The sequence below is a fragment of the Eschrichtius robustus genome, chromosome 2 (assembly GCF_028021215.1).
Source record: "Eschrichtius robustus isolate mEscRob2 chromosome 2, mEscRob2.pri, whole genome shotgun sequence".
Classification (NCBI taxonomy): domain Eukaryota; kingdom Metazoa; phylum Chordata; class Mammalia; order Artiodactyla; family Eschrichtiidae; genus Eschrichtius; species Eschrichtius robustus.
In genome coordinates this window covers 168,224,686-168,252,440 of record NC_090825.1, presented here as the reverse complement: position 1 = coordinate 168,252,440, position 27,755 = coordinate 168,224,686, and the positions used below count along the sequence as shown (strand labels likewise).

The 27,755-nt window shown below is 47.4% G+C and overlaps 1 protein-coding gene and 1 pseudogene across 2 annotated transcripts in view; one reads left to right on the top strand and one right to left on the bottom strand.

Annotated features, from left to right (window-relative positions):
• Nucleotides 1–20,610, top strand: part of AP1M1 (adaptor related protein complex 1 subunit mu 1) — a 30,244-nt gene extending 9,634 nt beyond the window's left edge. For both annotated transcript variants that reach the window (XM_068536806.1, XM_068536805.1), the window contains exons 4-12: nt 618–748; nt 1,579–1,726; nt 10,573–10,699; nt 11,747–11,889; nt 12,345–12,416; nt 13,057–13,215; nt 18,732–18,857; nt 19,478–19,553; nt 19,713–20,610. In XM_068536806.1, coding sequence (XP_068392907.1) covers nt 618–748; nt 1,579–1,726; nt 10,573–10,699; nt 11,747–11,889; nt 12,345–12,416; nt 13,057–13,215; nt 18,732–18,857; nt 19,478–19,553; nt 19,713–19,735 — 1,005 coding nt within the window. In that variant the 3' untranslated portion in view covers nt 19,736–20,610. The remainder of the gene's footprint in view (nt 1–617; nt 749–1,578; nt 1,727–10,572; nt 10,700–11,746; nt 11,890–12,344; nt 12,417–13,056; nt 13,216–18,731; nt 18,858–19,477; nt 19,554–19,712) is intronic.
• Nucleotides 20,611–23,760: 3,150 nt separating this feature from the next.
• On the bottom strand, nt 23,761–24,655 carry LOC137758761 (NADH-cytochrome b5 reductase 3 pseudogene; annotated as a pseudogene).
• Nucleotides 24,656–27,755: the final 3,100 nt, after the last annotated feature.

Sequence of the window (27,755 nt, the reverse complement as noted above, 5' to 3'; positions counted from 1 at the left end):
GAAGTGTTTGGCACTGCCTTTCTGCTTCAGTGTTTGTGCTCATGAAAGAGCTTCTGCCAAGCCCCTCTTCCCTTGGTCTCCTTTGGCGTCCCTGCTTTGATCCTCTTAATTTTCTGCTGAGATGGGGCAGATTCGTCTGCAGGCACAGCTGTACAGACTGGAGTTCAGGGAGGCCAGAGGAGGCTGGAAGAGCCGCTTGTCCCGTCCGCAGTGGTTCTTCTCCCTCACCTGAGTCGCTCCTGACTCAGAGGCAAAGGGTGATAGTTACAGTCAGGATTAAAGAGCAGATGGGAAGGGGCCCCAGGCCTGGGAGTGTCAGTCAGGGAGGGGAGGAGAGTGGGCCCGCAGGGGTGGGAACTCGGGCTTCTGACCAGGCCTAATGCCTGTACTACCCCAGCCTGGTTCCCACCTCATAGGCGGCCACTGCTGTCCTCCTGCCCACATTCCCTGAGCCCAAGGCCTCGTCCATAGCACTCTGGGAAACGGGCAAACGCAGCTTGTGGACAAAGGGGCTGTTAGCAGGGGCCTCAGGGCATGAAGGGCCGATGAACTCGTGCAAACGTTCGTCACCTCCTCGTCCTTCCTCTCAACAATCTGCCCCCCACGCAACACCACAGGTATTTTCGGAATATTTCAAGGAGCTGGAAGAGGAGAGTATTCGCGACAACTTCGTCATCATCTACGAGCTGCTGGATGAGCTCATGGACTTCGGCTACCCCCAGACCACAGACAGCAAGATCCTGCAGGAGTGAGTGGGTGGGATGGGGCCCGGGGATGGGGGGCGGGGGTCAGGCCCCTCCTGGGTGACGTCACAACATTGATGTCGTCGGCAGGTTTGGAGGTGGAGGAAGCAAATGTATGTTCATGTTGTTGGTCCCCCTGCCCTGTCTCCAGCCGCACCAGAAGTCACTGGGACAGTTGTGGGTCCTTTTTCCACTCAGCATCCATGCGTAGCATGAGCGTTTTTCCTGTTGCGAGGTCTTCATTTCCATCCACAGAAGTGTGCTAAATGGCTTGTTATTAGGGAGTCACCTGCCTTTGTTTTTATTGTCATAAATGAAGCTGTGATGAAAAATCTCCCTCCTTTAGAATCCTGCCCATCAAATAACAGTCACCGTGAATTAAGCACTTCTGTGAACCAGGCCCTGTGCAAGCACTTTTTTTCACTCCATTCACAATCAGAGGTGCTGTCTTCCCATTTTACAGGGGAGCAGAGGGGCACTCAGAGAAACCACATAACTTCAGCACAGCTCACATCTGTTGTTCCCCAAGTGGAGTCAGGGTCACCAGATTACACCCCCAGGAGGTTGGTCCCTTCTGCGCCCCCAGCGGGGGAGCACTTCATGCCCACTTCTTGTTTTCCTCACCAACACTGTCTCCTTGGCCCCCTAAAAGTGACCACTCTGCACTCACTGTAACTGAAGAGTTTGCTGGAGGCTTTGGAAATCGTAAGATATTCTTGTGTTAAACAGCCTCAGGTGAAACCAGAGCCTGCCTTTCCTGGTGCCTGCTACAGGGAGGGGCTGTTTTGAAGAATGTCAGTGCCTGAGCTGCTTAACTGTGAGCCCGGACCCACAGGTACATAACTCAGGAAGGCCACAAGTTGGAAACAGGGGCCCCACGGCCCCCAGCCACCGTTACCAACGCAGTGTCCTGGCGCTCTGAGGGCATCAAGTACCGGAAGAACGAGGTGTTCTTGGATGTCATTGAGTCCGTCAATCTCCTGGTAGGCTTCCTTTTCTTTTTTTAAAATTCTGTCTTCTCCATGATTGGAAATAAAAGCAGCTTGACTTTTAAAACTAGCAAGGCCCTGAGAAACAGGTAGTTTCTGTGTGATAGCAGATCAACGGGATTCAGTTTGGGCTGCTCATTGCAATGCGAGCTTGTTTTATCTTCATTAGTTTCTGTTCTTATTTAGAGTGAATGCATGCACATCATTTAAAAAAAAAAAAAAAGCAGTGTATAGAGTTTGAAAGTGCAGGGCTCTGTAATCAGAAAGGCCACATCGCTTAAGGATTCATTGTCATCCTTTGGGACCTCGTGCTGTAGATATACAGACATACGTTGTTTTTCTGTGAAACTGAGAGCATAAGATGTAGTTCTCCTGTGACTTGTTTTTGGGGTTTTTTTGGTTTTTGGTTTTTACTGTTTTATGTTTGTTTGTTTGTTTTTTAATTTTATTTTTTTAAGTTACTATTTGGTAATTGACCATATTTTCTATGAATTTTAGCACGTGTACGGATTTGTGTACCCATTATCATAACCAGGAATCAGAACAGCTCCATCACCTCAAAAACCTCCCTGGATGCTGCCTCTTGGTAGTCACACCCTCCTGCCTGTTCCCAACCCCTGGCAACTGCTGATCTGGTCTTCATCACTATAGTTCTGTCTTTTTGAGATTGTTGTATGAGTGGAATCATACAGTGTGTGTCAGTTTGAATCTGGCTTCTTTCAGTATAATGCCTTTGAGATTCATCCAAGTTGCTCTGTTATCAAAAGTTTATTTCTTCTTATATTTGTTTATTTTATATTTTGAACCACAGTATGTTTATCCATTCACCCATCAAAGGGCATCTGGGTTGTTTCCAATGTTTGGCAGTTGTGAAAAGAGTTGCTATAAACATTTCATGTATAGGTTTATGTGTGGAAAGAAGTTTTCATCTCTCTACGGCAGATACCCTGCAGTGGGATTGCTGGGTCATATGCTAAGTGTATGTTTCACTGTGTAAGAAACTGCCAAACTGTTTTCCAGAGTGGCTGTTAACATTTTTGCATTTTCACCAGTAGCGGATGAGAGTTCGGGTTGCTCCACATCCTCGATCAACATTTTTATTTTTGTCATCCTAATAGGTGTCTCATCATGGCTTTAATGTGCATTTCCCTAATGGTTAATGATGTTGAGCATCTTTCTATCTGCTTCTTTGTCATCGTTATGCTCTTTTGAGAAGTGTCTCTTCATATCTTTTTTTTTTTTTTTTTTTTTTTTTAATTTATTTTTGGCTGGGTTGGGTCTTCGTTGCTGTGCACGGGCTTTCTCTAGTTGCAGTGAGCGGGGGCTACTCTTTGTTGTGGTGCGCGGGCTTCTCATTGCTGTGGCTTCTCTTGTTGCGGAGCACGGGCTCTAGGCGCACGGGCTTCAGTAGTTGTGGCTCGTGGGCTTCAGTAGTTGTGGCTCGTGGGCTCAGTAGTTGTGGCTCGCGGGCTCTAGAGCACAGGCTCAGTAGTTGTGGCACACGGGCTTAGTTGCTCCACGGCATGTGGGATCTTCCTGGACCAGGGCTCGAACCCGTGTCCCCTACATTGGCAGGCGGATTCTTAACCACTGCGCCACCAGGGAAGTCCCTCTTCATATCTTCTGATCATTTTTGAGTTGTTTGTTTTCTGATTGTTGAGTTTTGAAAGCTCTTTATATATTCTGGATAAAGTCTTTTGTCAGATATGTGATTTGCAAATATTTTCTCCTAGTCTGTCACTTTTCTTTTCATTCTATTGGCATTGTCTTTCACGGAGCAAAAGTTTTTAATTTTGAGAAAGTCCAATGTCAGTTTTTTAAATTGATTATGCTTTTGGTGCCATGTCTGAGAACTCATTGTCAAACCCAAGGTCACATAGATTTTCTCCTAAATTTTCTTCTAAAAGTTTTATAGTTTTACATTTAGGTCTATGATATTTTTGAGTTAAATTTTATTTGAGGTATGAGGCATATATCCATTTTTTTGCATATCGAACAATTTTTTTCATTTGTTGTAAAATCATTTTGGAAAATATTATTCTTTTTCCATTGAATTGCTTTTGCATTTTTGTCAAAAAACAATTGGCCATATTGTGCAAGTCTATTTCTGGACTCTGTTCTTTTCCATCAATCTGTATATCTGTTTCTTCACCAAAAACCACACTGTCTTGATAACTGTAACTTTATAGTAAGTCTGAAAATCAGATGATGTGACTCTCACAACATTCTTCTTTTTCAAAATTGTTTAGCTCTTTAGTTCCTTTGTGTAGAGTTTTAGAATCAGCTTGTCTGGGATTTTGATTGGTGTTGTGTTAAATAACTCTATTAATCAATTTGGGGAGATTTGATATCTTTATTATATTAAGTCTCACAATCCATGAGTGCAGTATGTCTCTCTCTATATATTTAGGTCATCTTTGATTTCTTTCATCAGCATTTTCTAGTTTTTACCATGTACAAATTTTTTGTTAGATTTATACCTAAGTATTTCATTTTTTGGAAGCCATTGTAAATTGCTTATTTTTTATTTTATTTGGTAGAATTCACCTGCAAAACTATCTGAGCCTGGAGATTTCTTTTTCAGAATATTTTTCAGTACGAATTTCAATTATTTAATGGTTATAGGATTATTTGGGTTTTCTGTTTCATCTCGAGTGAGTTTTGGTAGTTTGCTGTTTTTAAGAAATTGATCTATTTCATCTAAGTCACTGAGTTTATATGCACAGTGTTGTTTATAGTATTCCTTTATTACCTTTTTCATGTGTACAGGGTCTGTACTGATACCCTCTCTTTCATTTCTGATATTGGTAATTTATGTTGTCTTTCTTTTCTCTTCATCAACCTTATGAGAGGTTTATCTGTTTTATTGATTTTCACAAAGAATCAGCTTTTGATTTCATTGATTTCCTCTATTATTTTTCTGTTTTCAATCACAGTGATTTCTGCTCTTATCTCTAATATTTTCTTCCTCATGACTTTGGCTTATTTTGCTCTTCTTTTCCTAGTTTCTTAAAGTGGAAACTAAAGATACTAATTTGAAACTTTCTTCTTTTCTAATATAAACATTTAATGCTATAAATTTCTGTCTAAGCACTACTTTAGCTGTGTCCTACACTGATATCTTGGATTTTCATTTTTGTTCAAGATATTTTCAAATTTCCCTTGAGACTTTCTTTTGACCCATGGCTTATTTAATAAAAGTGTTGTTTAATTTCTAAATGTTTGCAGGTTTTTCTGTTATCTTGTTGTCATTGATTTTTTTTTTAAGATTTATTTATTATTTATTTATATATATTTTTTTATTACTTATTTTTGGCTGCATCAGGTCTAAGTTGCAGCATGTGGGATCTTCATTGCGGCGCACGGGCTTCTCTGTACTTGTGGCGTGCAGGTTTTCTCTTCTCTAGTTGTGGCGCCCAGGCTCCAGGGCGCATGGGCTCTGTAGTTGTGGCGCGCAGGTTCCAGAGCACCTGAGCTCTGTAGTTTGAGGCACACAGGCTCTCTAGTTGAGGCGCGCAAGCTCAATAGTTGTGGCACGCGGGCTTAGTTGCCCTGTGGTACGTGGGATCTTAGTTCCCTGACCAGGGATCGAACCCACGTCCCTGGCAGTGTAAGGCGGATTCTTTACCACTGGACCACCAGGGAATTCCCTGTCATTGATTTTTAATTTAATTCTATTACTCTCTGAGAATATAGTTTATATACTGTCAGTTCTTTAAAGTTTGTTAAGGTCTGTTTTAATGATCCAGAATATGGTCTATCTTGGTGAATGTTCCACGTACCCTTGAAAAAAATGTATATCCTGCTCTTGTTGGAGAGAGTGTTCTGTAAATACCAATTAAATCCAGTTGGTTAATGGCATTGTTCAATTCTTCTAGCAATTCTTGCTAATTTTCTGTCTACTGGTTCTACCTGTTACTGAGGAGCATTAAGATCTCCAGCTATAATTGTGAATTTGTCTGTGTCTTTGCTTCACATATTTTGAAGTTCTGCTATTAGGTGCAAATGGATTTAGGATTCTTCTGTTTTCTTGGTGAACTGACCCCTTTATCATTATATAATGCCCCTCTTTATTCCTGATAATTTTTTTGCTCTGAGGTCTGTTTTGCTATTAATATTGTCACTCCAGAATTCTTTTGATTAGTGTTAACATGGTATATGTCTTTCTATCCTTTTACTCCTTTTTTTTTTAATCCTTTTACTTTTAACTTAACCTGTGTCATATATCTTGTAGAAAACATATAATTTATTCATTTTTTAAAATCCATTCTGACAGTCTCTGTCTTTTATATATTTAGAGCATTTATACTTAACTGTAACTGCTAACTTGCTTGGATTAAAATATACCACTTTATTACTTGCCTTCTGTTTTTCATTCCTTTGTTTCCTTTTCCTATCTTTCTGTGATCTTCTTGAACATTTGTAGTGTTCCATTTTGTTTCTTCACTCTATCTTTTTTTTCTTCGTATAGTTTTTTTAGTGGTTGCTATAAAATACTCTACTTAGAGTTAATATTTTACAGCTTCAATTGGAATTTAGAAATTTTACTACCCTCTTATAGAGTTGTCCTATATATTCTTCTATATACATTGAAAACCATATCAGACAGTGTTAAAATTTTTGCTTTCAATTGTCAAACATACTTTAAAGAACTCAAGAGGACAAAAAGAAGAAGACTCTCTACCATATTTACCTAGATATTTACTATTTCTGTTGCTCTCCCCTCACTCCCAATTTTCCAGGTTTCCTTCTGGTACAATTTCAGTTCCATCTAAAAAGATTCTTTTAGCAATTCTTTCAAAACAGGCCTACTGGCTACAGATTCCCTTCGTTTTCCTTCATCTGAGAATGTCTTTATTTCATCTTGATTCCAAAAGGATATTGTCACTGGATATCAAATTCTGGGTTAACAGTTCTCTTTTAGTACCTTAAAAATGTTGTGTCACTTCCTTCTGGGCTCCATGGTTTCTGATGAAAATCCACTGTCACTCGAATCGGTATTCCCCTGTAGGTAATGTGTTGTTTTTCTCTGGCTGTTTTCCACATGTTTTCTTTGTCTTTAGTTTTCAGCAGATAGCTTATGATGTGTCTAGGTATGGATAGCTTTGGATTCCTACTGTTTGGGGCTTGTTCAGCTTCTTGGATCTGTAGATTTATGTATTTTACCAAACTCGGGATGTTTTCATCCATTATTTCTTAAAATATGTTTTCACCATTTCACTCTTTCTCATTTCTGTCTGGACTCTAGTGACATAAATGTTAGACCTTTTGTTATTGTCCCAAGGGTCTCTGAGGCTCTGTTCATTCTATTCCATCTTTTTTTCTCTCTATTGTTTAGATTGGATAAGTCCTATTGATCTGCTTTCAAGTTCACTGACCCTTTCCTATGTTATCTCCATTCTGCTATTAAGCCCATCCGGTGATTTATTTGTTATTTTATTTTTCAGTTCTAAAATGTTCATTTGATTCTTCTTCTTATAGTCGTTTCTTTCCCAAGACTTTCCAGTTTGACATTTGTTGCAAGAGTGTTTGCAGTTTTTATCCTAGCTATTTAATGTCTTGTCAGATAATCCCAATATCCATATCATTGTTGGTGTCCGTTGATTGTATTTTCCATGTGAGCTGAAATTTTCGTGGTTCTTTGTATGCTGAGTAATTTTAGATTATATCCTGGGGTAAGATTCTAGGTCTTATTTAAATTATACAGAAAATGTTGATTTTGTTTGTTTGTTTGTTTTAGCTGACAGTTGTCCTGGTTAGGTTCAGGCCACAAGTTTCAACCCCCAATCTATGGGCCATGAGTATCAGTTCAGTTCTCAAAGCCTTTGTGCCCTTTGCTATTTAAGTCTATCCCAAATATGCACTGCCCAGTGGTCCGTCAGGGACTGGGGAGAGTTTGGTTCTTGATGTCTTTGGCGTGCTAATTAAGATCATATCCATGCACGCCTGGTTCTAGAGAGATCTGGAGACATAAACAACTTCATGAGGTTGCTTACCTGAACCTTTCACTCTCTGCTCTCTACCTGGTGCTTTCTGGCTGGGGGCTTCCCTTTTTGGTTCTGTGGCCAAAAACTTGGGGCTCTAGATCCCTACTCTCATGCTTGTCTGCACTTGGGCTGAAATCCTGGGTTTGCCCCCACCGTCTTGGAAAGGCAGCTGAATTGCCTAGGGCCTGGGACGTGAGAAAACAGAGAAAAGGGGGTAAATGAGGGATTTCCATACTCCTTCTGAGCGGCAGGAGTTCCCCTTCTGGCCCTGGAGCTAGAGCCAGAGGCTTGCACAAGCTCTGACTGCACTGTACTTCTTGGTTCCACTTCCAGGTTTCTGCTGCACTTTCACATGGGTAGGGGGGTAGGGAGAACTGCTCATTCAGTCGGCTCCTCCCAGATCCACCTTTTCAGTCTTCCAGTAGTTGCCCATGCCTCCTGCCCAGGTTTTATAGCTGTAGTCAGTGGTAGAGAAAGGGTGATGCAAGCCAGTTCCATCTCACCTGCAACCTGCCTGTCACCACACGGGAGAGGGCCTCACTCCCATTACTTGGGCAGACAAGGATTGGCTGGGCCAATCCAGTCATGTGGGCCACTTAGGTGTGCCCATTTCTGACTGTTACAGCCAGTGCAGAAATGAGCATGATTGCTCATCCTCAGTTGTGTGCTTGGGCATCTCCCTTATCTGGGCAGGATTTCTGGAGGGCCGAGTTCCCAGACATGCAATTGCTAAGTAACAGTGCTTTCCGAAAAGATTCTCCCAGTGGACTGAATATAAATGTATTTGCTGTCTTACTAAGCCATGAGGCAAGACAGTGGCCTCACTCACTGTGTTCCCCTCCTGCCTGAGGACCTTCGTCTGAATTGTTTACTGAGCCCAGAACATGGCTGTAGGTTGTCCTAAGGTGGAGAAGTAATCCCAGGGAGCAGCTTATAAACAACTGCCTGGGAAAGTGCTGGGAGTTCAGGGGCGTCCCAGCCACAGTGTGTCCCTACACATGGCACTGCCCAAGGACCACTGTTCTTCCATACAAGGAGCAGCAAGAGGCAGGTATGGACATCCCAGGCATGTTGGAACACACCTTCCTAAGTCTGATTGCAGAACTGGCGGCCTTCAGAGTCAACATTGGCCTCCAGATTCTGAAAATCTTGTTGTACTAGTATAATTAGGCAGCCGATCCCCCGGCAAACATCTCCTCTACGCCCACCCTGGGGAAGGCACCAGCTTTGGGCTGCCAGTCACGCCTCAGCACCGTCCTGGTTGCTGCCCAGAGGGCCAGGATTAGCCTTAGAGGCTGCATGGCTTTTGTCTCCACTTCCTGAGCCTTCTTTCCCATTGTTCAGCTATAGAGGGCGGTGCAGTCCCAACTCCCCAAGGGGAGATAGCCCCCCAGAGAAGGGGGTCTAAGGGCAGACTGTCGGGGGGAACACGGAGGACCCGCAGAGGAAGGCAGGTGGTAGTGCCAGCTGCCCAGAGCCCAGGGGCGAAGGGCCATGTCTGCACGGGCTCACCGAGTGCCCGCTGCCCCAGGCACTGTCCTCGTGCTGGACCCAGCAGTGAGCAGCCTGCCATGGCCCCTCGCCAGAGCGCAGACAGGATGGGTGGACAGGCAGACAGGGCTGGCGAGAGGCAGAGGGGGAAGCGGCTTCTGTGTGCTGCGGGGTCAGGTTGCTGCCTGCTGAGGCGAGGACAGCGAGAGGCCAGCGTGGTCAGAGTATAGTGAGCGACGGGAAGTGACAGAGCCACACCCTGCAGGGCCTTCTGTCCTGTTTTGTGCCTTTCTCGGGGTCGTCGTCCACATGGCGCCTCAGTTCTCCACTTCCCTCAGAGGCGAAGGGCTTTCATGTGTGCACAAGTTACTTCCAGACATCTGAGTTAAAGACTGGACAGATTTTCCTGCTTCTCTGCAGAAATCGGAAACTCGGGCCCTCCAAGGAACGGCCCATATGGCCCTAGGGCCTCTGAGTTTGTAGCCCTCTGTTTCACTTGCTGGTGTGGATGTGGCCTCGTGCAGAATGGCACTGCGGGGTGGTGGTCCAGGCTGTGGCCCCAGCACCTCTGCCAGCCACTCTGTGCCCTCGGCGTGTGGCATCCTCTCTGTGCCTCAGTGTCCTCGTCTCTAAAATGGGCCCAAGGAGAGGTGCTCCAGCAGCCTGGCTCCCTGAGGACAGTCTCCGGGTTTGCCCATCGTCCTGCTGTGATTTTTAGTTGCACTCTCAGATGCCTTCCGGTTTGCACAGGAGTTAAAAGGTCGCCCAAGTCACAGCCCCGCCCTGTTGAGGAGGAGCTGCTCAGTCAGTGTTATAGCTGTGATTGTATTTGCTTAAGTGTATTGTTATTTTGCATCAGTGGTTATCAGACATCCGGGCAGCCCTGGGAGCAGGGCCCAGGGAGCTCCGTCTTCAACAAGCCCTAGGGGCTTTGCCAGGCCCCACATGGAGAAACAGAGATTTCCAGGAAAGTGAGTCTGGCCTGCTCCAAGAGAGCCCCACAGAGCCCAGCAGATGAGCAGACCTGGTAGAGTCCCTGCCTGGGCCAGCGGAGCACGCGGCCTCAAGCCACCAGGTCTGCCCCGGGCATCCCAAGAGCAACTTAGAGTAGAGCCCTCAGAGAGGATTCCAGGCACAGTATCGCCTGGCCCATCTGAGAGGGAGGAGCCTCGTGTGGCCTGAGGCCTAGAAGGTGGGACCTGTAAGTGTCTGCCTCCCTGGCCTGGCCTGGCACTGCCTCCCCAGCTCAGGGGACAGTGAGAAGGGCTTCGAGAACGGGAGTGGCCGGGAGGGTCACACAGCGTGTGGGGGACAGTGACCGGTGCGTGGGGCCTCCCCTCACCCCCTCCTCCCACCCCCTAGGTCAGCGCCAACGGTAACGTCCTACGCAGTGAGATTGTGGGCTCCATCAAGATGCGGGTCTTCCTGTCGGGCATGCCTGAGCTGCGCCTGGGCCTCAACGACAAGGTTCTCTTCGACAACACGGGCCGTGAGTATGCCACCAGGGCCCAGGTTTCACCCCTGGGGCAGCTGAGGGACTGTTCACCTGCGTGATGAACAAGTTCATCTCAAGCACTTGGCTTAGAAACATTTTCACGTTGTTTACGAGACAACTGTGAAAACGAATAAACTAACACCTGGACTTAGAGGACATGGGAGAGTGAAAATCCCCAAGTCAAGCCCCCTTGTTGCTCCGAGGGCCAGAGGTGCAGGTGAGTACCGTAGCTGCCAAAGCGCGTGGAACATCATGCCACAGGTCCTCACCTCCACCTGCTGGAAGGTACCGCGGGGCTCGCTCTCCCCTCCCAGGCCCAGTTTCTGCCCTCACCTCTGGCGCTGGGTCTGGGCTGTTCAAAAGCCACATACAGTGGTTCGAGCATGCGCTGCCTGGCCTGGATGTAGCACTTCCCATGGTGGGGCATGGCTAGAGCGGCCTCAGGAGCCCAGGCTGGCTGGGGCTCCGTGTTTGCAAACTGGACCACCAACCTCCCCGCCAACCACAGGTCCACCGGCGGCCGGAGCAGTGGCGCGTGTTGTCATAGTTACGTCTGCAGCATCGCTAGTGAGGGCCTCTCTGACGTTAGCCCATCAGAGCAGCTGCGCTCTCAGGACTGAGCTCAACCCACACAGCCTCTCTGGGCTGGGAAACCAAGACAGGACCCCAGGGATGACAGGACCGGGGCCCTCAGGGGGCCCCAAGTCATCACCGAGCACCCCCAGTGGGGTCTGTTAATCATTCAGCAAACACGTCCCAGGCAGCAACCCTGGCTGGGGACTCAGTGTGAACTAGGCCTACTAGCCCTGCCCTCAGCCCAATCTCGGGACATGATGGGGTTTCCAGGGGGGTGAGGAGAGATGGGGCGTGGCTGCCTCAGAAGCCGGCCCCCTTGGTGTTCGTGGCCAAGATACTCTCACAGATTTGGGGGCAGCTCTGCTGTGCTCTGTCAGGAGTGGACCCCAGACAGTGGGAGCATTGCTGAGAGAGTGGCCTGGGGGGCCTAAGGACTGTCCCGCCCTCACCCCCACCTCCCCTCAGGTGGCAAAAGCAAGTCCGTGGAGCTGGAGGACGTGAAGTTCCACCAGTGTGTGCGGCTCTCTCGCTTTGAGAACGACCGCACCATCTCCTTCATCCCACCTGATGGCGAGTTCGAGCTCATGTCCTACCGCCTCAACACCCATGTGAGTGCACCAGCCGCCAGCCAAGAGGGCCCCCAGGCCCCCACCCCTGCTCCTCCCCTGGGGCAGCCTCCCTCCTCTTCCCTGCTGGCTGGGAGCCGTCCCCGTCCCAGCGAGTCTCACGTCTGTGAGGTGATGCCCAGGATGGGCACGGCTCCCCACGAGCAGCCTGGGCTCCAAGGAGCCTGTTTGACAATGCAAGGCTCTGAACTTTCTGAACTGAGGGGCCTTTGGCACCACTGCCCCTTTCCCAGGCATCCCCACCAGAGCGTCCTCGGTGATGTTTTCTGCATTTTCTCTAATGCTCTGACCCATCCTGGCACCAGCTGTGGAGCCCCGAGCAGCAGTGTGCTGGGCTCACACCTGGCCCAGTGGTCCCTTGCCCTCAGTTTCCCCTCTGTGAAACAGGGCTTTGTAAAATGACTGGTTGTGAGCGCCATCTTCACTCTCCCCGACAGGTCAAGCCCTTGATCTGGATCGAGTCCGTGATTGAAAAGCATTCCCACAGCCGCATCGAGTACATGATCAAGGTGCGTGTGCATCCTGCACGCAGCATCAGCCAGGCGTGCGGGCCGTAAGAGGGGGGATTTGGGCTTCCCCGCCTGGTGCAGGCCTTCTGGTATCTCTGGCCTGTCCGGGGCCTTTGGCACAGGGTCCTAACCCAGGACTGGGGGCATGCTGGGGCTCTGTGACACCTGTCCAGGGGGTGAGGCCTGTGGCTGTCATCCGTGCTGCCTCACTGTGAGCTCATGCACAGCGTGGGCCTTGGGCACAGGGAGGACACACTGCCCAGGTCTTGTGTGCGGCCACCGTGGCAGTGGCCTGTGACCAAGTGTCCAGGTGGAGCACTCCTGCCACTCAGTCACCTCGTCTAGCCCAGGCCAGCCCTGGTCACACAGACGTTTTCCCTGGAGGCCAGGGCCAGAGGGAGGGATCGGGAGTCCCAAAGGCCAAGGGGACAGGAGGGCAGAGACTGACTGTCCGGAGTTGAGCTTAAGGAAAACCTCAGGGGGCGGGAAGAGGGCGTGGGGGTCAGCTTGGTGCTGGGGGGGGGGGACTCCCAGAGGCCAGGCCAAGGGGCATGTGGCCCTTGTGGGAGCAGGCTGGGTGGGAGCCAGGCTGTCTCACCTTCGCCCGCCACAACCTTGGCCACATCGGCCTCGTCTCCAGGCCAAGAGCCAGTTCAAGCGGCGGTCAACAGCCAACAACGTGGAGATCCACATCCCCGTGCCCAACGATGCCGACTCACCCAAGTTCAAGACGACAGTGGGGAGCGTCAAGTGGGTCCCCGAGAACAGTGAGATTGTGTGGTCCATCAAGTCCTTCCCGGTGAGCACCCTTCTCGGCGGGGCACCGCCTCCAGACAGGCATGGGCAGAGGCCGGCTCGGCTCAGCCTGGCTGGGGCAGGGGCGGGGCCGGGGCCCAGGGTAGGGGGGCACTCCACCTTCCTCTTGTGTGTGAACTGGCCTGTCTTAAGAGTCACGGCAGGGTTCCCTCTCTTCCCTCCTTCTTTCTCCCTCTGACACTCCTGTTTAGAACTCAGCTTCCCTCCTGGGGAACAGACCACCTTGGGGCCAGAGCCTCATGGGAATCCAGCACCAGCTCCAGGAAGGTAGAGCACTTCCTGCCCCGGCCCACAGGCTGGTAGAGCCACCTGGCTTGTGTTCAGGATTTGGAGCACTTGAGTCTGGGTTTGTGGGAAGAGTGCCCTGGGACTGGAAGATGGGTACGCGGCTGTGCCGACTCAGGGTGCGGCCGTTGCCATCCTCATGATAAACAAGGTGGAGCACCTTTTCCATGTCTCAGAGGACTGTTTGTGCCTCTTTCTCTGGAAACTGTCGTAGCTGTCTCTTGCTCACTTCTCTATCAAGTTTGCTCATTTTCTTCTTAGTTTCCAAAAGCTGTTTACACATGGGCAAGATTAGTACCTTTTCTTTGATATCATTTGCAAATGGTATTTCTCAGTGTTTGGTGTTTGTCTTTTGACTTTGCTTCTGGTGTTTTTTGCTGTGTAACCTTTTTGATTGCTTCTTCTTTTAATTGTTGTTTAATGTAGTCACATTTCTCAGTCTTTTTCTTTTATTGTGTTTGGAATTTAAGTCATGATTTGAAAGGCTTCCCCATTCCAGGCTATAAAGCAATTCACCCATGTTTGCTTCTAGAACGAGGACAGTAGTATTTTTCACCTTAGACTTTAGGTCCTTTTGGAGCACAGTCTGGTAAATGGGTGACATACAGATCCAACTTTATCTTTTCCCACATGGCTATCCAGTTTCCTAACATCATTTACTAAAGAGTCCCATCTTTTCCCCAGTGGTTTGAAATGCCGTGTTTTTCAAAAATCAAATTTTCATGCAGCATTAGGTCTCTTTCTGGGTATCCTCTTGTCTGTCTCTCCATGCCGCAAAGCCACATTTTAACTTTATGTTTTAACATCTGGTAGGGCCAACCCTACCCCCACCGTCGTAACTCCCCACAACCCCACTGCTTGTCTGTTTCCTGGCAACTCTTGCTTGTTTCATTTTTCTTATAAATTTTAGAATCAGTTTGTTTGCACTAAATTTGTTAAGTTAATTGGGAAGGATTAACACGTTTTTGAGGCCGAATTATCCTATCAATAGCCTTGTCCCAGTCTCACCTTTGTGCCTTTTGGGAATGTTTTAATGCTTACCTTATATATACCTCATATGGCCTTTCCCATTGTTTTTAAAGGTACTTTTTTTTTTTTTTTTTTTTAGTGTAGCCACCAGTTAGATTTTATTTTTTATTTTTTATTTTTTTTCACACACACACACTGTATTTTATTTTTACAAGAGATAAATAGACTGACACCAAGCATTGTCCATGGATGACCACAACAAAAGCAACAATGATTGCAATTACCAAACATGAAACACACTCATAAAGGTACTTTTATTTAAATATAACATGCAGAAAAGTAACAAGTGATATGTGCACAACTCAGTGAATTTCCTCAGAGTGAACACAACTGAACCGGATAAAAGCCACAGAACACTCCTTGCCTCCAGGACACCCCAAGGATCTCTTCTGGTTTTGCACATTTCTCATTAGGATAATTTTTAAGTTGATGTTTTGGTAAACGGGGTCTTCTCTTCCATTATATCTTACAACAGGTTGCTAACATTTGTATGGTAATTTTGTGTCCTGGTACCTTACTAAATTTTTTGTTTGTGGTAGTTTTTCTTTCAATTCTCATGGGTTTTTAGATATTCTTCCATACTGTTTGCAGCCAGATGCAGTTTCCCCTTTTCGTCTCCCATTCTTGGGCACCTTATGGCTTCTGGCGTCTCACTGCTTCACTTGCTGTCTCCATTGCCTGTAAATGGCGGTGGAGAGAGCAGCCTCCTGGCTTTGCCCCCAACTGGAGCTGGCAGGGTTTCCCCTCTTAAGTGTGTTGCTGCTTTGGGCTACAATTCACTTCAGTCCTACTTTACTGTTTTTTGTTTTTTTTTAATATTTATTTATTTTTATTTGGTTGCGCAGGGTCTTAGTTGTGGCAGGCGGGGTCCTTAGTTGCAGCACACGGGCTCCTTAGTTGTGTCATGCGAACTCTTAGTTGCTGCGTGCGAACTGTTAGTTGCTGCATGCGTGTGGGATCTAGTTCCCTGACCAGGGATCAAACCCGGGCCCCCTGCATTGGGAGCGCAGAGTCCTAACCACTGTCCCACCAGGGAAGTCCCCTTTACTGTGTTTTTAGCACAAATGGCCAGCGAATTTACCCAAACGCCTCTTCAGTGTCTGTAAGTTCCTGTATTAATATAGGATGGATCTTGAACCATCCATGCATTCTGGCAAGCTCCACTTGATCGTGATCTATTTTCTCTTTAATGTGCTATTAATCCTGTTGGTTAACATTGTATGTAGGATTTTTACATTGAGATTCATAACTGAGATTGATTTTTTTTTCTGGTACAGTCTCTATCAGGTATCAATATTGTACCCATTTCATTATTTTTTTGTCTCCCTTTTCCATGATGCAGAACAGTTTAAGTAGCCTTGAGATCATCTCGCCTTGAGAGGATTGGTAGAATTTGGCTGTGTGACCATCTGTATCTCTGTTACTTTCTCTAACTCATCTGTGGAAATTAGACCATTTAGAGTTTCTATTTCTGTTGGAGTCAGTTTAGGTAAATTGTATTTTTCTACAAAATTATCCACCCTAACCAGGTTTTCAAATTTGTCTACACAGAGTTGTAGAAAATTGGTGTCTTTTTTTCCCCTTCTCTTATGACAATTACTTCTCCCTTGTTATATCTTATTTTGCGTACTCGTGCCTTCTTTTTTCCTTGATAAGGTTACCTGGTGGTTTGCGTATTTTTTTTCCAGATTCACTTTTTCGTTTATTTGTTGTAATAGTTTTCAGTTTTATAAGTGTTTAATTTTAGTTTCTTCATCCTTTCTTTGCTCTAGTTTTCAAGTTATGTATTTTAATTTGATTATTTTGTTTTAAAACTTGTATTGCTATAAATGAATATTTAAGCCACAAATGTTCCTCTGAACCCTGCCTTAGCTGTATAGCCCATAGATCTTGCATGTAATATTTGATATTATCTAGAAATTCTGTAATTGAATGGAGAGTGTTTTTTTTTGTTTAGTTTTGTTTTGTTTGAATTTCCTGGTCAAGGGGTTTTTTCCATTTTGTCTTCACTATAAATTTGGTGCTTTGAGACCAGAGAATGTTATTCATGCTGTTTCTACTTTTAGAATTTATTGAAGTGTTCATTGTGCACTAATAGAAGGTCAGAGTTTGTGAATATCCCATATGTAGTTGAGAAGAAGATAGGGCCTCTGTTACTGGGGTAGAGAATTTGACACATGTGCCATGAGGTCTGCCATGATGCCATGACAGCATCAGTCAGACAGAGAGCTGGGCCAGCTCTGCCTTCCTCTGGTTCTCTTCTCCTCTTTTGTAGCATCTGCTTAACAAAAGTTGCTGCCATGTTATTTGGTGCATAGATACTCCTATCTATTGTATCCTCCCTATGGATCATAAGAATAGCCTTTAGGATTGTGGACTATCGTCCTCTGCACCTGTAATTCTTTGCCCTGAATTCTCTGCTGTGGCAGCAGCCCTGCTCTATTTTGTTTGACTTTGGCTGGCACGCCTTCACCCATTCTTTCTACTGGTTTAGCCTTTCTCACTCTGCTTTTACAGTGTGGAGTTGGGTTTTGGTCTGTGAGCCAACCTCTAAGTCTTTCTCATTAATAGGAGAAGTAAACCCATTTACATGGACATGACTGACACAAGGTAGGCTTGCAGACTTCCACCACCCCCCAGAGAGGGCCTGCCTCTCTGCATATTGTTTTGCTTTCATTTTCCACTTTGCTTTTTCTTTAATTACTACTCTTAACTTTTTTTTTTTTTTTTTTGGACTGCGTTTGGGTCTTCGTTGCTGCGTGCGGGCTTTCTCTAGTTGCAGCGAGCGGGGACTACTCTTTGTTGTGGTGCGCGGGCTTCTCGTTGCGGTAGCTTCTCTTGTTACGGAGCACGGGCTCTAGGCGCGTGGGCTTCAGTAGTTGCAGCATGCAGGCTCAGTAGTTACGTAGATACGTGGACCCTAGAGCACACAGGCTTCATCAGTTGTGGCTTGCGGGCTCTAGAGCACAGGCTCAGTAGCTGTGGCGCATGGGCTTAGTTGCTCCATGGCGTGTGGGATCTTCCCGGACCAGGGATCGAACCCGTGACCCCTGCATTGGCAGGCGGATTCTTAACCACTGCGCCACCAGGGAAGTCCCTCCACTTTGTTTTGATAAGGCTCAGATTTTTGGTCAGGTTATTGTTTCATACACAGGCTGATGGAGCTGATTTTATTCCTTTGCTGCCTACTTCGTTTATTGCTGAGACCACATTATTCTCCCCTCGTTGTCCCAGAATCTTCGCTCAGCACATAGCACCGAGTCAGGCAGAGTCCACATTCGTGCACCGATGAGCAGAGACTGCCCACTCGCTTCATCCCGGGCAGGGGAGCATGAGCTCAGCCCTGGGGAGGCGTGGCTCTGCCCTGCCGTGCCCTGCCCGAGGCATGCAGAAGTAGCTCTGGTCGGCAGTGACTCCTGTTGCCAGAGGCCTGGGGATCAAAACCCTCCATGTCCCACGTGTGACGAGAGCCGTGCTTCCCACCGCTCCCTGCTGTTCTGGGTGAGACTCACCGGGCGCTTGGACAACCAGGCCAGGACTCCTGCCTCCTCGTGCCGAGAGGAGGGTTCCAGCCATTCCTGGCCCTGCTCCACGCCCCGTCTCTGGAGCCATTGCTCAGCTTCCAGGGCCAGAGCCACCCCCTTTGGGGGCGAGACCCGGGGCCAGCTCATCAGTCAGCCCCTGACCTTGGTCTCTTATTTTTGTTGCCTCTCCCTGTTCCCTTTTCTTCATTCTGACATGTCCTTCTTGCTTTCACACACCTTCCTGACACTGGGCTCTGGGGGTGTTCACCTGGACTCTGGCCTGGGCAGGTAGGGCCCTTGTCCCACGGCAGCCCACCTCTGCGCTGTGTGCGCTCGCTCTCCCTCTCTGTTCTTCCCTCCCAAGGCCTGTTGGTCTTATTTCCCTTGAAGCAGCTAGGCTTCTGTGCCTGGCAACTTGTGAAATTTTCTCTTCATCCTCAGAATTCAACAGTTCTCCCCAGCGGGGCTGGTGCGGGCAGCCCGTGAGCCCTGGAGGACAAGTATGAGTGTTTTGGAGAAGCCAAGGCACTGGGTGACTGCAGGCCACACAGGAAGGGGCTTGGTGGCCGAGCCAACAGCCTGGCATTCTCCAGGGGCAGCCGTTGGCTGAGCTTGCCCGGAGCCTCAGCCTGACCACCTCCACCCTGGTGTTCTCCCCCAGGGCGGCAAGGAGTACCTGATGCGGGCCCACTTCGGCCTGCCCAGCGTGGAGGCGGAGGACAAGGAGGGCAAGCCCCCGATCAGTGTCAAGTTTGAGATCCCCTACTTCACTACCTCCGGCATCCAGGTACACGCGGCCAGGGCTGACATGGACAGGCCCAGGGGGGCCTCACAGGGACCGGGACCAGGTGTCAGTCCAGGCTCACAGGGCTGCAGGTGACAGACATCAGTGCAACCAGTTAGGAAAGGGTGCTAATTGGCTTGTCCCGGGGCTCCGCGGTGCTCCCCGGCTCTGCCTGTCTCCGAGGGCAGCCCGGCCCTAATGGGAAGAGGCCCACAGTTGTCTACCCAGACCTGACCTGTGCTTGAGCTCCAAGCTCAGAGACGCATCCAGTCCCCAAAACTAGAGTTTGAGCCTCTAGCATCCACACACTTGCCACCATGGGACCCGTTTTCCTGGGCACCTCTGCAGAAAACCTGCATGGGGAAGAGAACCCTGGACGGGACCCCTTCTCCAGGAATCTGCTGGAGGGCTGTGCCCGAGAGTGCACATCTGGCTCTTTGCCGCATCTTCTAGAAGTACCTCCACCCTCCCTCAGCCTCTGAGAGGTTCAGACAGATCAAGGCCCTTTGCCCCCTCCCTCGCCCTCCTGGTCACAGCCCGGCCCCGGGAGAAATGACGGAGGGGGGACCAGGAAGGGGGATGGGGGCGTGTGCATGCTTAGGGCCCCGGTACCTGTGCCCCAGGTGCGCTACCTGAAGATCATCGAGAAGAGCGGTTACCAGGCCCTGCCGTGGGTTCGTTACATCACTCAGAACGGAGGTGCGTGCGGCCCACCCGTGGGGCAGGTCGGGGGTGCTGAAAAGGTCCCTGGTGGGCATGCCGCTGTCTCCGGGGTGGTGCTCACGGAGCAGCCCCAGGGTCGGGGCAGGTGGGTCCAGGGTGCAGAGCAGACGACAGACACCTCCTCCCCACTCCTAGATTACCAGCTCCGGACCCAGTGAGGGGCCATGGTGGCCAGCGCTCCCGGCCCGGCACCGGGGCTCCTGGTGGAAGCACCAGGAGGAAGCACCTGCCAAGCCTGCCGGAAGGAAGGGCTCCCCTGGACACCAGCCACCCTCCCGGCTCCACCCAGGGGCCCCTCCTCCTCCAGGTGCACCTGCTGTGCCGTCGCCACTCTCATCCCCCAAGTCCCTTTTCCCAGAAGAGGCGTATCTTCAAGAAGTCTCGTCTCTTTGCCCCCGAGTCAGTTTGAAGGGAAGGAAAGAAATCTTTCCCTCCAGAGTTCAAATACAGCCTTCTGTGCTGTTTAGCTCCTAGTCACAAAAAGATTGGGAAATGCTCACCAGACCACTGTCTGGCCGGGCTGGCAGGGCCACCGTTTTGCTGCCGTTCTGTTGAATGTTGTAGGTTTATTAAGTGTTCCTGGATTTTTGTCTTGGTCCGTTGCTGTTTACGTGAACTTCACTGTCCACGCCTCCTGCCCCTCATCCTGGAGCGCTCAGGCAGCACTTAGCGAGGACAGGACCTCCCCGTCCCTCGCCCTCCTCCCCAGCGAGGCTGACGCTGGGTCGCCTTCCCACATCAGGCTGGAACCTGGCACTTTGATCGGAGGCTGCAGCTTATGGCTGTTCCTTGGAGGCTCCTTGGCCTGGACGCATAGGCTTCAACAGAGGCGCCTTCTCAGGGCCAGCCTGTGCCACACAATGCTGTCACTCAGCCACATCAGTGTTTGTCCCACCAGGGGAGGTGGGGTCCAGGAAGGGCCCCCGGCCTCAGAGGGTGGGGCGCACGGGTCATCCACATCCGTGCTTGGACACCACCCCCTTCAACCCTGTCTGTGTTTGTGTCATGAGTACATTAAATTCCGCCAATTAAACATGCTGCCTGCCTTCCGTCTGATACAGCGTGGTGCTGACTCCCCCTGGATGACCAGGGGGAGGTGCAGGCTCACGCCAACCTATGTGTGGCTCCGTGTGGTGTCACCAGCTCCCAGTGCCCCTACATCCCCCAGGGAAGACGGGAACAGGCAGTGGGGCGGCAGAGCCATTGCACTGGGCCACCAGGGCCACCCCTTCTAGGGGGGCCACACAGAGGAGAGCACATGAGCAAAATGTATCCCTCCCATCTGAGATGACTGTTACAACCCCCAACCCTCAGATCACCAACAGTTTGCCCCCATCCCTCCCCAGCCCAGTGGTCTTCCTTAGAGTGTGGTCCTGGTACCAGCAACATCCCCTTCGAGCTCACTACAAATGCAGGTTCACAGGCCCACCCTGACCTGCTGAGGCAGAGTCTCGGGATGGGGCCCAGGAGACTGGTTAACAGGCTCTACATGTGATTCGTGCACGCACTGGAGTCTGAGAACCGCTGCCTGGTCCATAGAGGGGATCATGGTGGGCACATGGGCAGGAGGAGCTTGTCTTCCCACTGCAGGCACTGCACCCACTGTCCTTCCAACGCTGGTGGCCCTGCCTGGCCCACACCCTCTTGCCTTCAAGGGCTGTGTCTTCTTCTCCCTCTCCCATATCACCCAGCTCCTCCTTGGAGGTCTAGTGGGCATCAGCCTGAGTGGAATCTTGGCCTTCTACTGCGTGGAGTAAAGGACGTTGCCCTGGCCCAGGGCTCAGGCCAAAGCCCTTGCAGGTACCCTTAATGCCCCACCCCTCACTCTCATGCCCACATCTGCAGCAAGCCCTGGTGGCCTCCCTCCAGAAGACCCTGGGGGGGCCACAATATACAAAGAGACAATGACCAGAATTTTCCAAAATTAAACATTTTAAATGTAAAATCTTTACATTCTCAGATTCAGGAAACCAGTGAGCCCAAATCAGGATAAACAAACCTAAGTCTAAAACTAAAAAACATCACAGTCAAAATGCAGAACATTAGAGACTCAGTGAAGATCATAAAAAACAATCCAAAGAAGATAAAAACACACAACACACACACAAAAGAAAAAAGCAATTAGGCTGAGAGCTGGTTTCACAACTGCAAGAATGGAAGTCAGAAGATAAAGAATAGGCTCAAATTGCTGAGAGAAGATGACTAATCTGTGATGACCGATTCTGTGCCCAGCAAAAGAACAAAATTAGAAGTTTGACAATAGCAGACCCTCACGAAGCAACTTGGCGTACAACAAGAAGGAGATTCAGGACTTCCCTGGTGGCTCAGTGATTAAGAATCTGCCTGCCAATGCAGGGGACACAGGTTTGAGCCCTGGTCTGGGATGATCCCACATGCCACGGAGCAACTAAGCCCGTGCGCCACAACTACTGAATCCTGCGTGCTGCAACTACTGAAGCCCATGCACCTAGAGCCCGTGCTCGACAACAAGAGAAACCACCACAAAATGAGAAGCCTGCGCACCGCAACAAGGAGTAGCCACCCGCTCTCCACAACTAGAGAAAGCCCGTGTACAGCAATGAAGACCCAACACCGCCAACAAAAAAAAAAAAAAAAAAAAAAAAAAAAAGGATTCAATGCAGGAGGAAGGAAAGAGACTTGAGGAGGATTGCTGAAAAAGCTTGGAAAACATTGGGAATATCTAAACTATCATTGACTGTATAAAGCAGTGGTAATGATGAGTTAGTAATGTCTGAGTAGTAACATAAGGTACAACTAAAATTCTGGACAGCATCCTGCAAAATAGATAGGCAGTTGGCATCGATACCTCCCAAGGTCTTTATACTGTTTGGGAAGAAGATGGACTAAAGTCTAAAAAAGCTATATCTTGTATAACTTCCAAACCAGTGGTTGGGAAACGGTTTAAAGAAAATTTTAACAAACCAACAGGAAAGGAGAGAGGAGCATGAAAAAGCAGGATAAATACAAGGTGTCCTAAGAATCTTTTAATAATAACACTTAAAACTGCACAACTTTTCATACTGTGCCATAGAAACCACAAAATAAGATTGTAGAAATAAATCCAAATGTTAGGAATCACAATAAATGTAAACGAAGCAAACCTGCTAGTTTAAGATACAAAATCCAGCTATATCCTGTTTGTGAAATATACACCTGAAATATAAGTACACAACACAGTTAAAAGGAAAATAATGCTAACCGATACCAAAATAAACCTCATGTAGTTATAGTTATATTAATATAAGACCAAATAGACTTCAGGCAAAAAAAAAAAAAAAAGTGTACTAGACCCTGAAACACTTTTCACAAATGCCCAAGAATTCTTGGTATTAGAGTCCACATTCTCTAAGGAATTCTCAAGAGAATTGAGTTAGACTTCAACAACAAATGAATTTCTTTAAAATATTTACAAATATAATTAGTTTTCTTTTTTTTCTCCAAATTAGCAAAGTTTTACTTCAATGTTATGTTTGCTCATAAAAATGACTCTAAAAAGCCGATATGCAAGAGGCTGACACGCTGTGGTCTAAAGGCAACGTCGAGGCCACTGAGAATATCCCTCAGACAAGAGGCTCTGCTCAAAATCTCCCCCACCTGGGGTGAGGGCAGCAGGAGGGGGGTCTGGGACAGAGGGATAAATACATCGTCTTAGCTCTGCCATCAGGGCTGGCAGCCCGGGACCCCAAGCTGGTCAATCAGAGGTCGACTGCTTGGAGCTTCCAAAGCTGCCCGAACGTTTGGGTGTTTTGGGGAAATGCTGAGGCTTTGGAAGGGCCCTCGGCCAGCCCCCTCCTCCTACTCCAGCCCCAGGGAGAGCGCAACTCCCTGCTGGCTGGGCCTGCTGTACCCTGGGGTCGAGGCAGCCTCTCACCCAGCAGCCCCTGCCAAGAGGGGGTGGGGAAGGGCATCTCCAGTGAGGCCCAGACAGGAATCTGCCCTAAAGGTGGCTGACAGCGGCCCACCTCTAACAGAGCCCTGCTCCCAAAGGGGCCCCTTGGGGACCAGCCCAGCGGGGCGACCTCCCAGGCACGGGCAGGCCAGGCTGAACCCGGCCGCAGCAGGAGATGTGGGGAAGAGTGGTGTTAACAGACAACAGCAGGAGGGGTGGGTGCGGACAGGGCACGGTGAGTGTGGGGCGGAGCCAGCGGCCCGGGCCCGCCCATCAGAAGGTGAAGGAGCGCTCCTTGGGGTGGCCCACACTGTCCAGGTTGGGCAGGCAGGCATACTGGATCATGCACGGGGGTCCACACATCAGCACCAGCGGCTCCTCCTCCAGGGGCGGAAGGTGGTCCCGGATCATCTCCTCGTTCAGGAAGCCCTGGCTGTAGTCCCAGGCTTCAGGGGCTCTGTCCACCGTGTACCAGAGCTTGAAGCACTCAGAATGTTCGTTCCTCAGTTCCTCCAGCTCCGGCCACAGCAGGAGGTCCTTCTCAGTCTGGTTGGCAAAGTGCAGGTGGCACACGGTGTGATCATCCATGTCCTTCATGATGGCGCGGATCACATGCAGCATTGGGGTGATGCCCGTTCCTCCTGCAAGCATGCCCACAGACTTCACCGTCTTGATGACAGGGTTGGATTTCTTGTCCGCACAGATGGAAAACTTTCCTTTGCCCTGGTAGACCAGCAGCCCATTTGGGCCTCGGAACTCAATGGTGCCTCCAATCTTCATGCTTTACAGGTACTGGGACATCTTCCCTCCAGCGGGAAACTTGGGGTGGGTGTCTTTGAAGTAAACCTTGATGGCCAGGTCCACAAAGCCCTTGTCATCACTGCAGACGGGCGTGTAGGGCCGAATGACCAGGTTCCCATCAATTCGAGCCGAGAGGTAGATGTGCTAGCCCTATGGGGAGGCCCAGGATGTGCTGGGGCGACGGTAGAGCAAAGTGGAACCATCAGGTGTCAAGGCTGATGACCTCCTTGTCAATCAGCCGCAGCAGGTACTTGATGTCCGGGTTCTCGAGGGTGATGGCTGGGGTGGAGCTTTGGAACAGCTTCATGAGCAGGCTGTACAGGAACCAGACTGGGGAGAGGACCACGTGGCCCAGCGTGCTCAGCCAGGCCCCCGTGGTGGCTCCGCTCTGCTCTAGCTCTGCCGCCACCACCAAGACTGCCACGCCCTGGGCCTGCCCCCCCCCCCCCCGCCACGTCACTGAGCCCAAATATAGTTTTTAAGAACACTTCTAAATTACCATGTGTAATTAAAGAAGAAAATGTAATGGAAATTAGAAAATACCAGTGATTTTGTTTTTAATCTGGATGCAGGTTACATGAGTGTTCTCACTTTTGAAAATTAATCAAGCATTTATGATTGCTCACTCTTCTGTATATATGTTACACTTCAGTAAAATTTATAAAGAAAAAAAAGACAACAAATCTGTAAAGCAGCTGGGGGTGGAAAACACATTAACTTCAAAAGTGTGACAAGGTAAACAGCCTACTTTTCATCAGCAATAAAGGAAGCCAGATGAAAGCAAAATGACATTTTCAATGTGCTGAAAGAAAACTGCCAACCCAACAAAAATATTTCAAGAATGAGGTTGAAATAAAAACTTTTTCAGACAAAGCCCGTAAGAGTTTGCCAGCAGCCAACTCACACTAAAGAAAATTCTAAATTATATTACTTTGGGCAAAAAGAAAGTGATCCCAGATGGAAGGTCAAGATGTAAGAAGGAATAAAGAATAAAGAAGGAGTAAATACATGGGAAAACCTAAACAAACATAGGTTGCATAAAACAATAATAATGTTTCCTGGAGTTAAAAAAAATGATAGAATTAAAATGTACAACAGAAAAAAACACTCCTCAGGGAGTAAATGGAGTTAAAGTGTTCCAAGTCCACGATTGTGTGGGACAAAAGTAAAATACATCGATGAAATCTGCATTTTGATAAGCATGCATTATAACTTCTAAAGGAATCACTACAATAATAAAAGCAGAATTGTAACTTCCAAATGTTCAGAGGGAAGACAATGATTTTTTAAAAAGCCACAGACAACCTAAAAGGAGGCCAGAGAGGCCAGAGGGGGGATAAAAAGGAACATAGAAAGGGTAAAAATAAAAAGTAAATTAATAGGGTAGATTTAAATCTAGATTTAAGTGTGATATCAATTATTACATTAAATGTAAATGGACTATACACTCCAGCTAAAGGTCAGTTTGTCAAACTGGATTTTTAAAAATTTCAACTCTATGTTATGAGACACATAAAAACCGTTAAAATACAGAAAGTTAAAAAAATAAGAGGATGGGGACTTCCCCGGTGGCGCAGTGATTAAGAATCTGCCTGACAATGCAGGGTACATGGGTTCGAGCCCTGGTCCGGGAAGATCCCACATGCCGTGGAGCAACAGCCCATGCGCCACAACTACTGAGCCTGCGTGCTGCAACTACTGAAGCCCGTGAGCCTAGAGCCCGTGCACTGCAACGAAGAGTAGCCCCCGCTCGCCGCAACCAGAGAAAGCCTACGTGCAGCAATGAAGACCCAACACAGCCAAAGATAAAATTAATTAGTTAATTAATTTTTAAAAATATATAACAGATGGGGAAAATAACCATTGAAATACCATAAGAAAGCTGGAATGGTTATATTAATATTAGACAACATATGCTTTAAGGCAAAATCATTGCTGGAGATAAAGCGGGACATATAATAATAATAAAAGATTCATTTCATCACGAAGATAAAAATATTTTTAATTTGTGTGACCCTAATAACATGGCCTCAAAATACATAAAGCAAAATTTGACACAACTACCAGGAGAGATAGTTAAATCCACAGTAATAATGAGCAATTTAAATTCATCTCTCTCAGCAGTTGATAGAACAAATAAACCAAAAAAGTCAGTAAAGATACAGAATATTTGAACTATACAATTAATAAATTTGACCTAATGGGCCTGTATATGTAGAACATTGTATTCGACAACTACAAAATACATTTTTCTTTGAAGCACACACTGGGTTATAAAGCAAGATTGAAGGAAATAGTCCCTTTACCAAAACGTTATTTAGTTAGGAATCAATTTTAAAACAATAATAAGAAAAATCTCCATTTTTTGGAAACCAGTTCTAAATAACCCATTGACCAAGGAAGAAATTTTAGGAAAATTATATTTTAGGGAAATTAATTTTTAGGAAATAATTAAATTTTTGGAAAATTATCTTGAACTGAGAGATAATGAAAATACTTCATTTAAAAACTTGTGCAATAAAAAAAAAAAAAAAAAAAACTTGTGCAATGCAGCTAAAGTAGCATTTTGAAGGAAATTTGTAGCCTTAAGTGTATTAATACTAGCCATTAAAATATATGCAATATATGTTGCATATATGTAATATGTAATACATTATATATATTGATAAAATATATATTATAAAAGAAAGACCGAAAATGATGAGCTAAGCATCTGTCTCCAGAATTTAGGAAAAGAACAAAATAAACCTGAGTATAGATAGGAAATAATAAAGAGCAGATATGAAGGAAATAGAAAACAAACGTTCAACTAAAAAGAATCAACAAGTCAGCTATTTTAAAAGATGAATGAAATTGAAAAACTGGAAATTTTGAGCAAGATGAAAAAAAGGCACTAATAGCTATTATTGGAAATGGGGAGGAAAAAAAAGACATTACTGTAGCTTTTGAAACATTAAAAAGATGAGAACAAGGCAAGTGGCACTTCACAAAGACACTCAGCACACTTTCTGTCTACCAAACTGTGTGCCTGGCCCAAAGCTTCATCCACCTCGAGGAGGACTGTCTTTTTCTAATCCACCTGAAGATACCATATGGGCAAGGAGTACTGGATAAAGGGGTATTATGAACAACTTTATGCCAGCAAACTTGAAAATTTTAGATAACTTGGATAAACTCCTAGAGGGGAAAAAAACTGAAAAGAAATGAAAAATCTGAATTGTTCTATAACTACTAAAGAAACTAAACTAGTCAAAACTCCAGATCCAGATGCCTTTATTGGGAAAGTTTTACCAAACATTAAAGAAAAAAAAAAGAAGAAGAAGAATTTCACAAACTCTGCCCAAAGAATAGAAAAATAAGAAACATTCCCTTACTCATTTTAGGAAATCAGCATGTCCATGAAACAATCTGAGACAAGAAAATTATAGACCAATCTCACTGATGACCATAGATGTGAAAATCCTAAA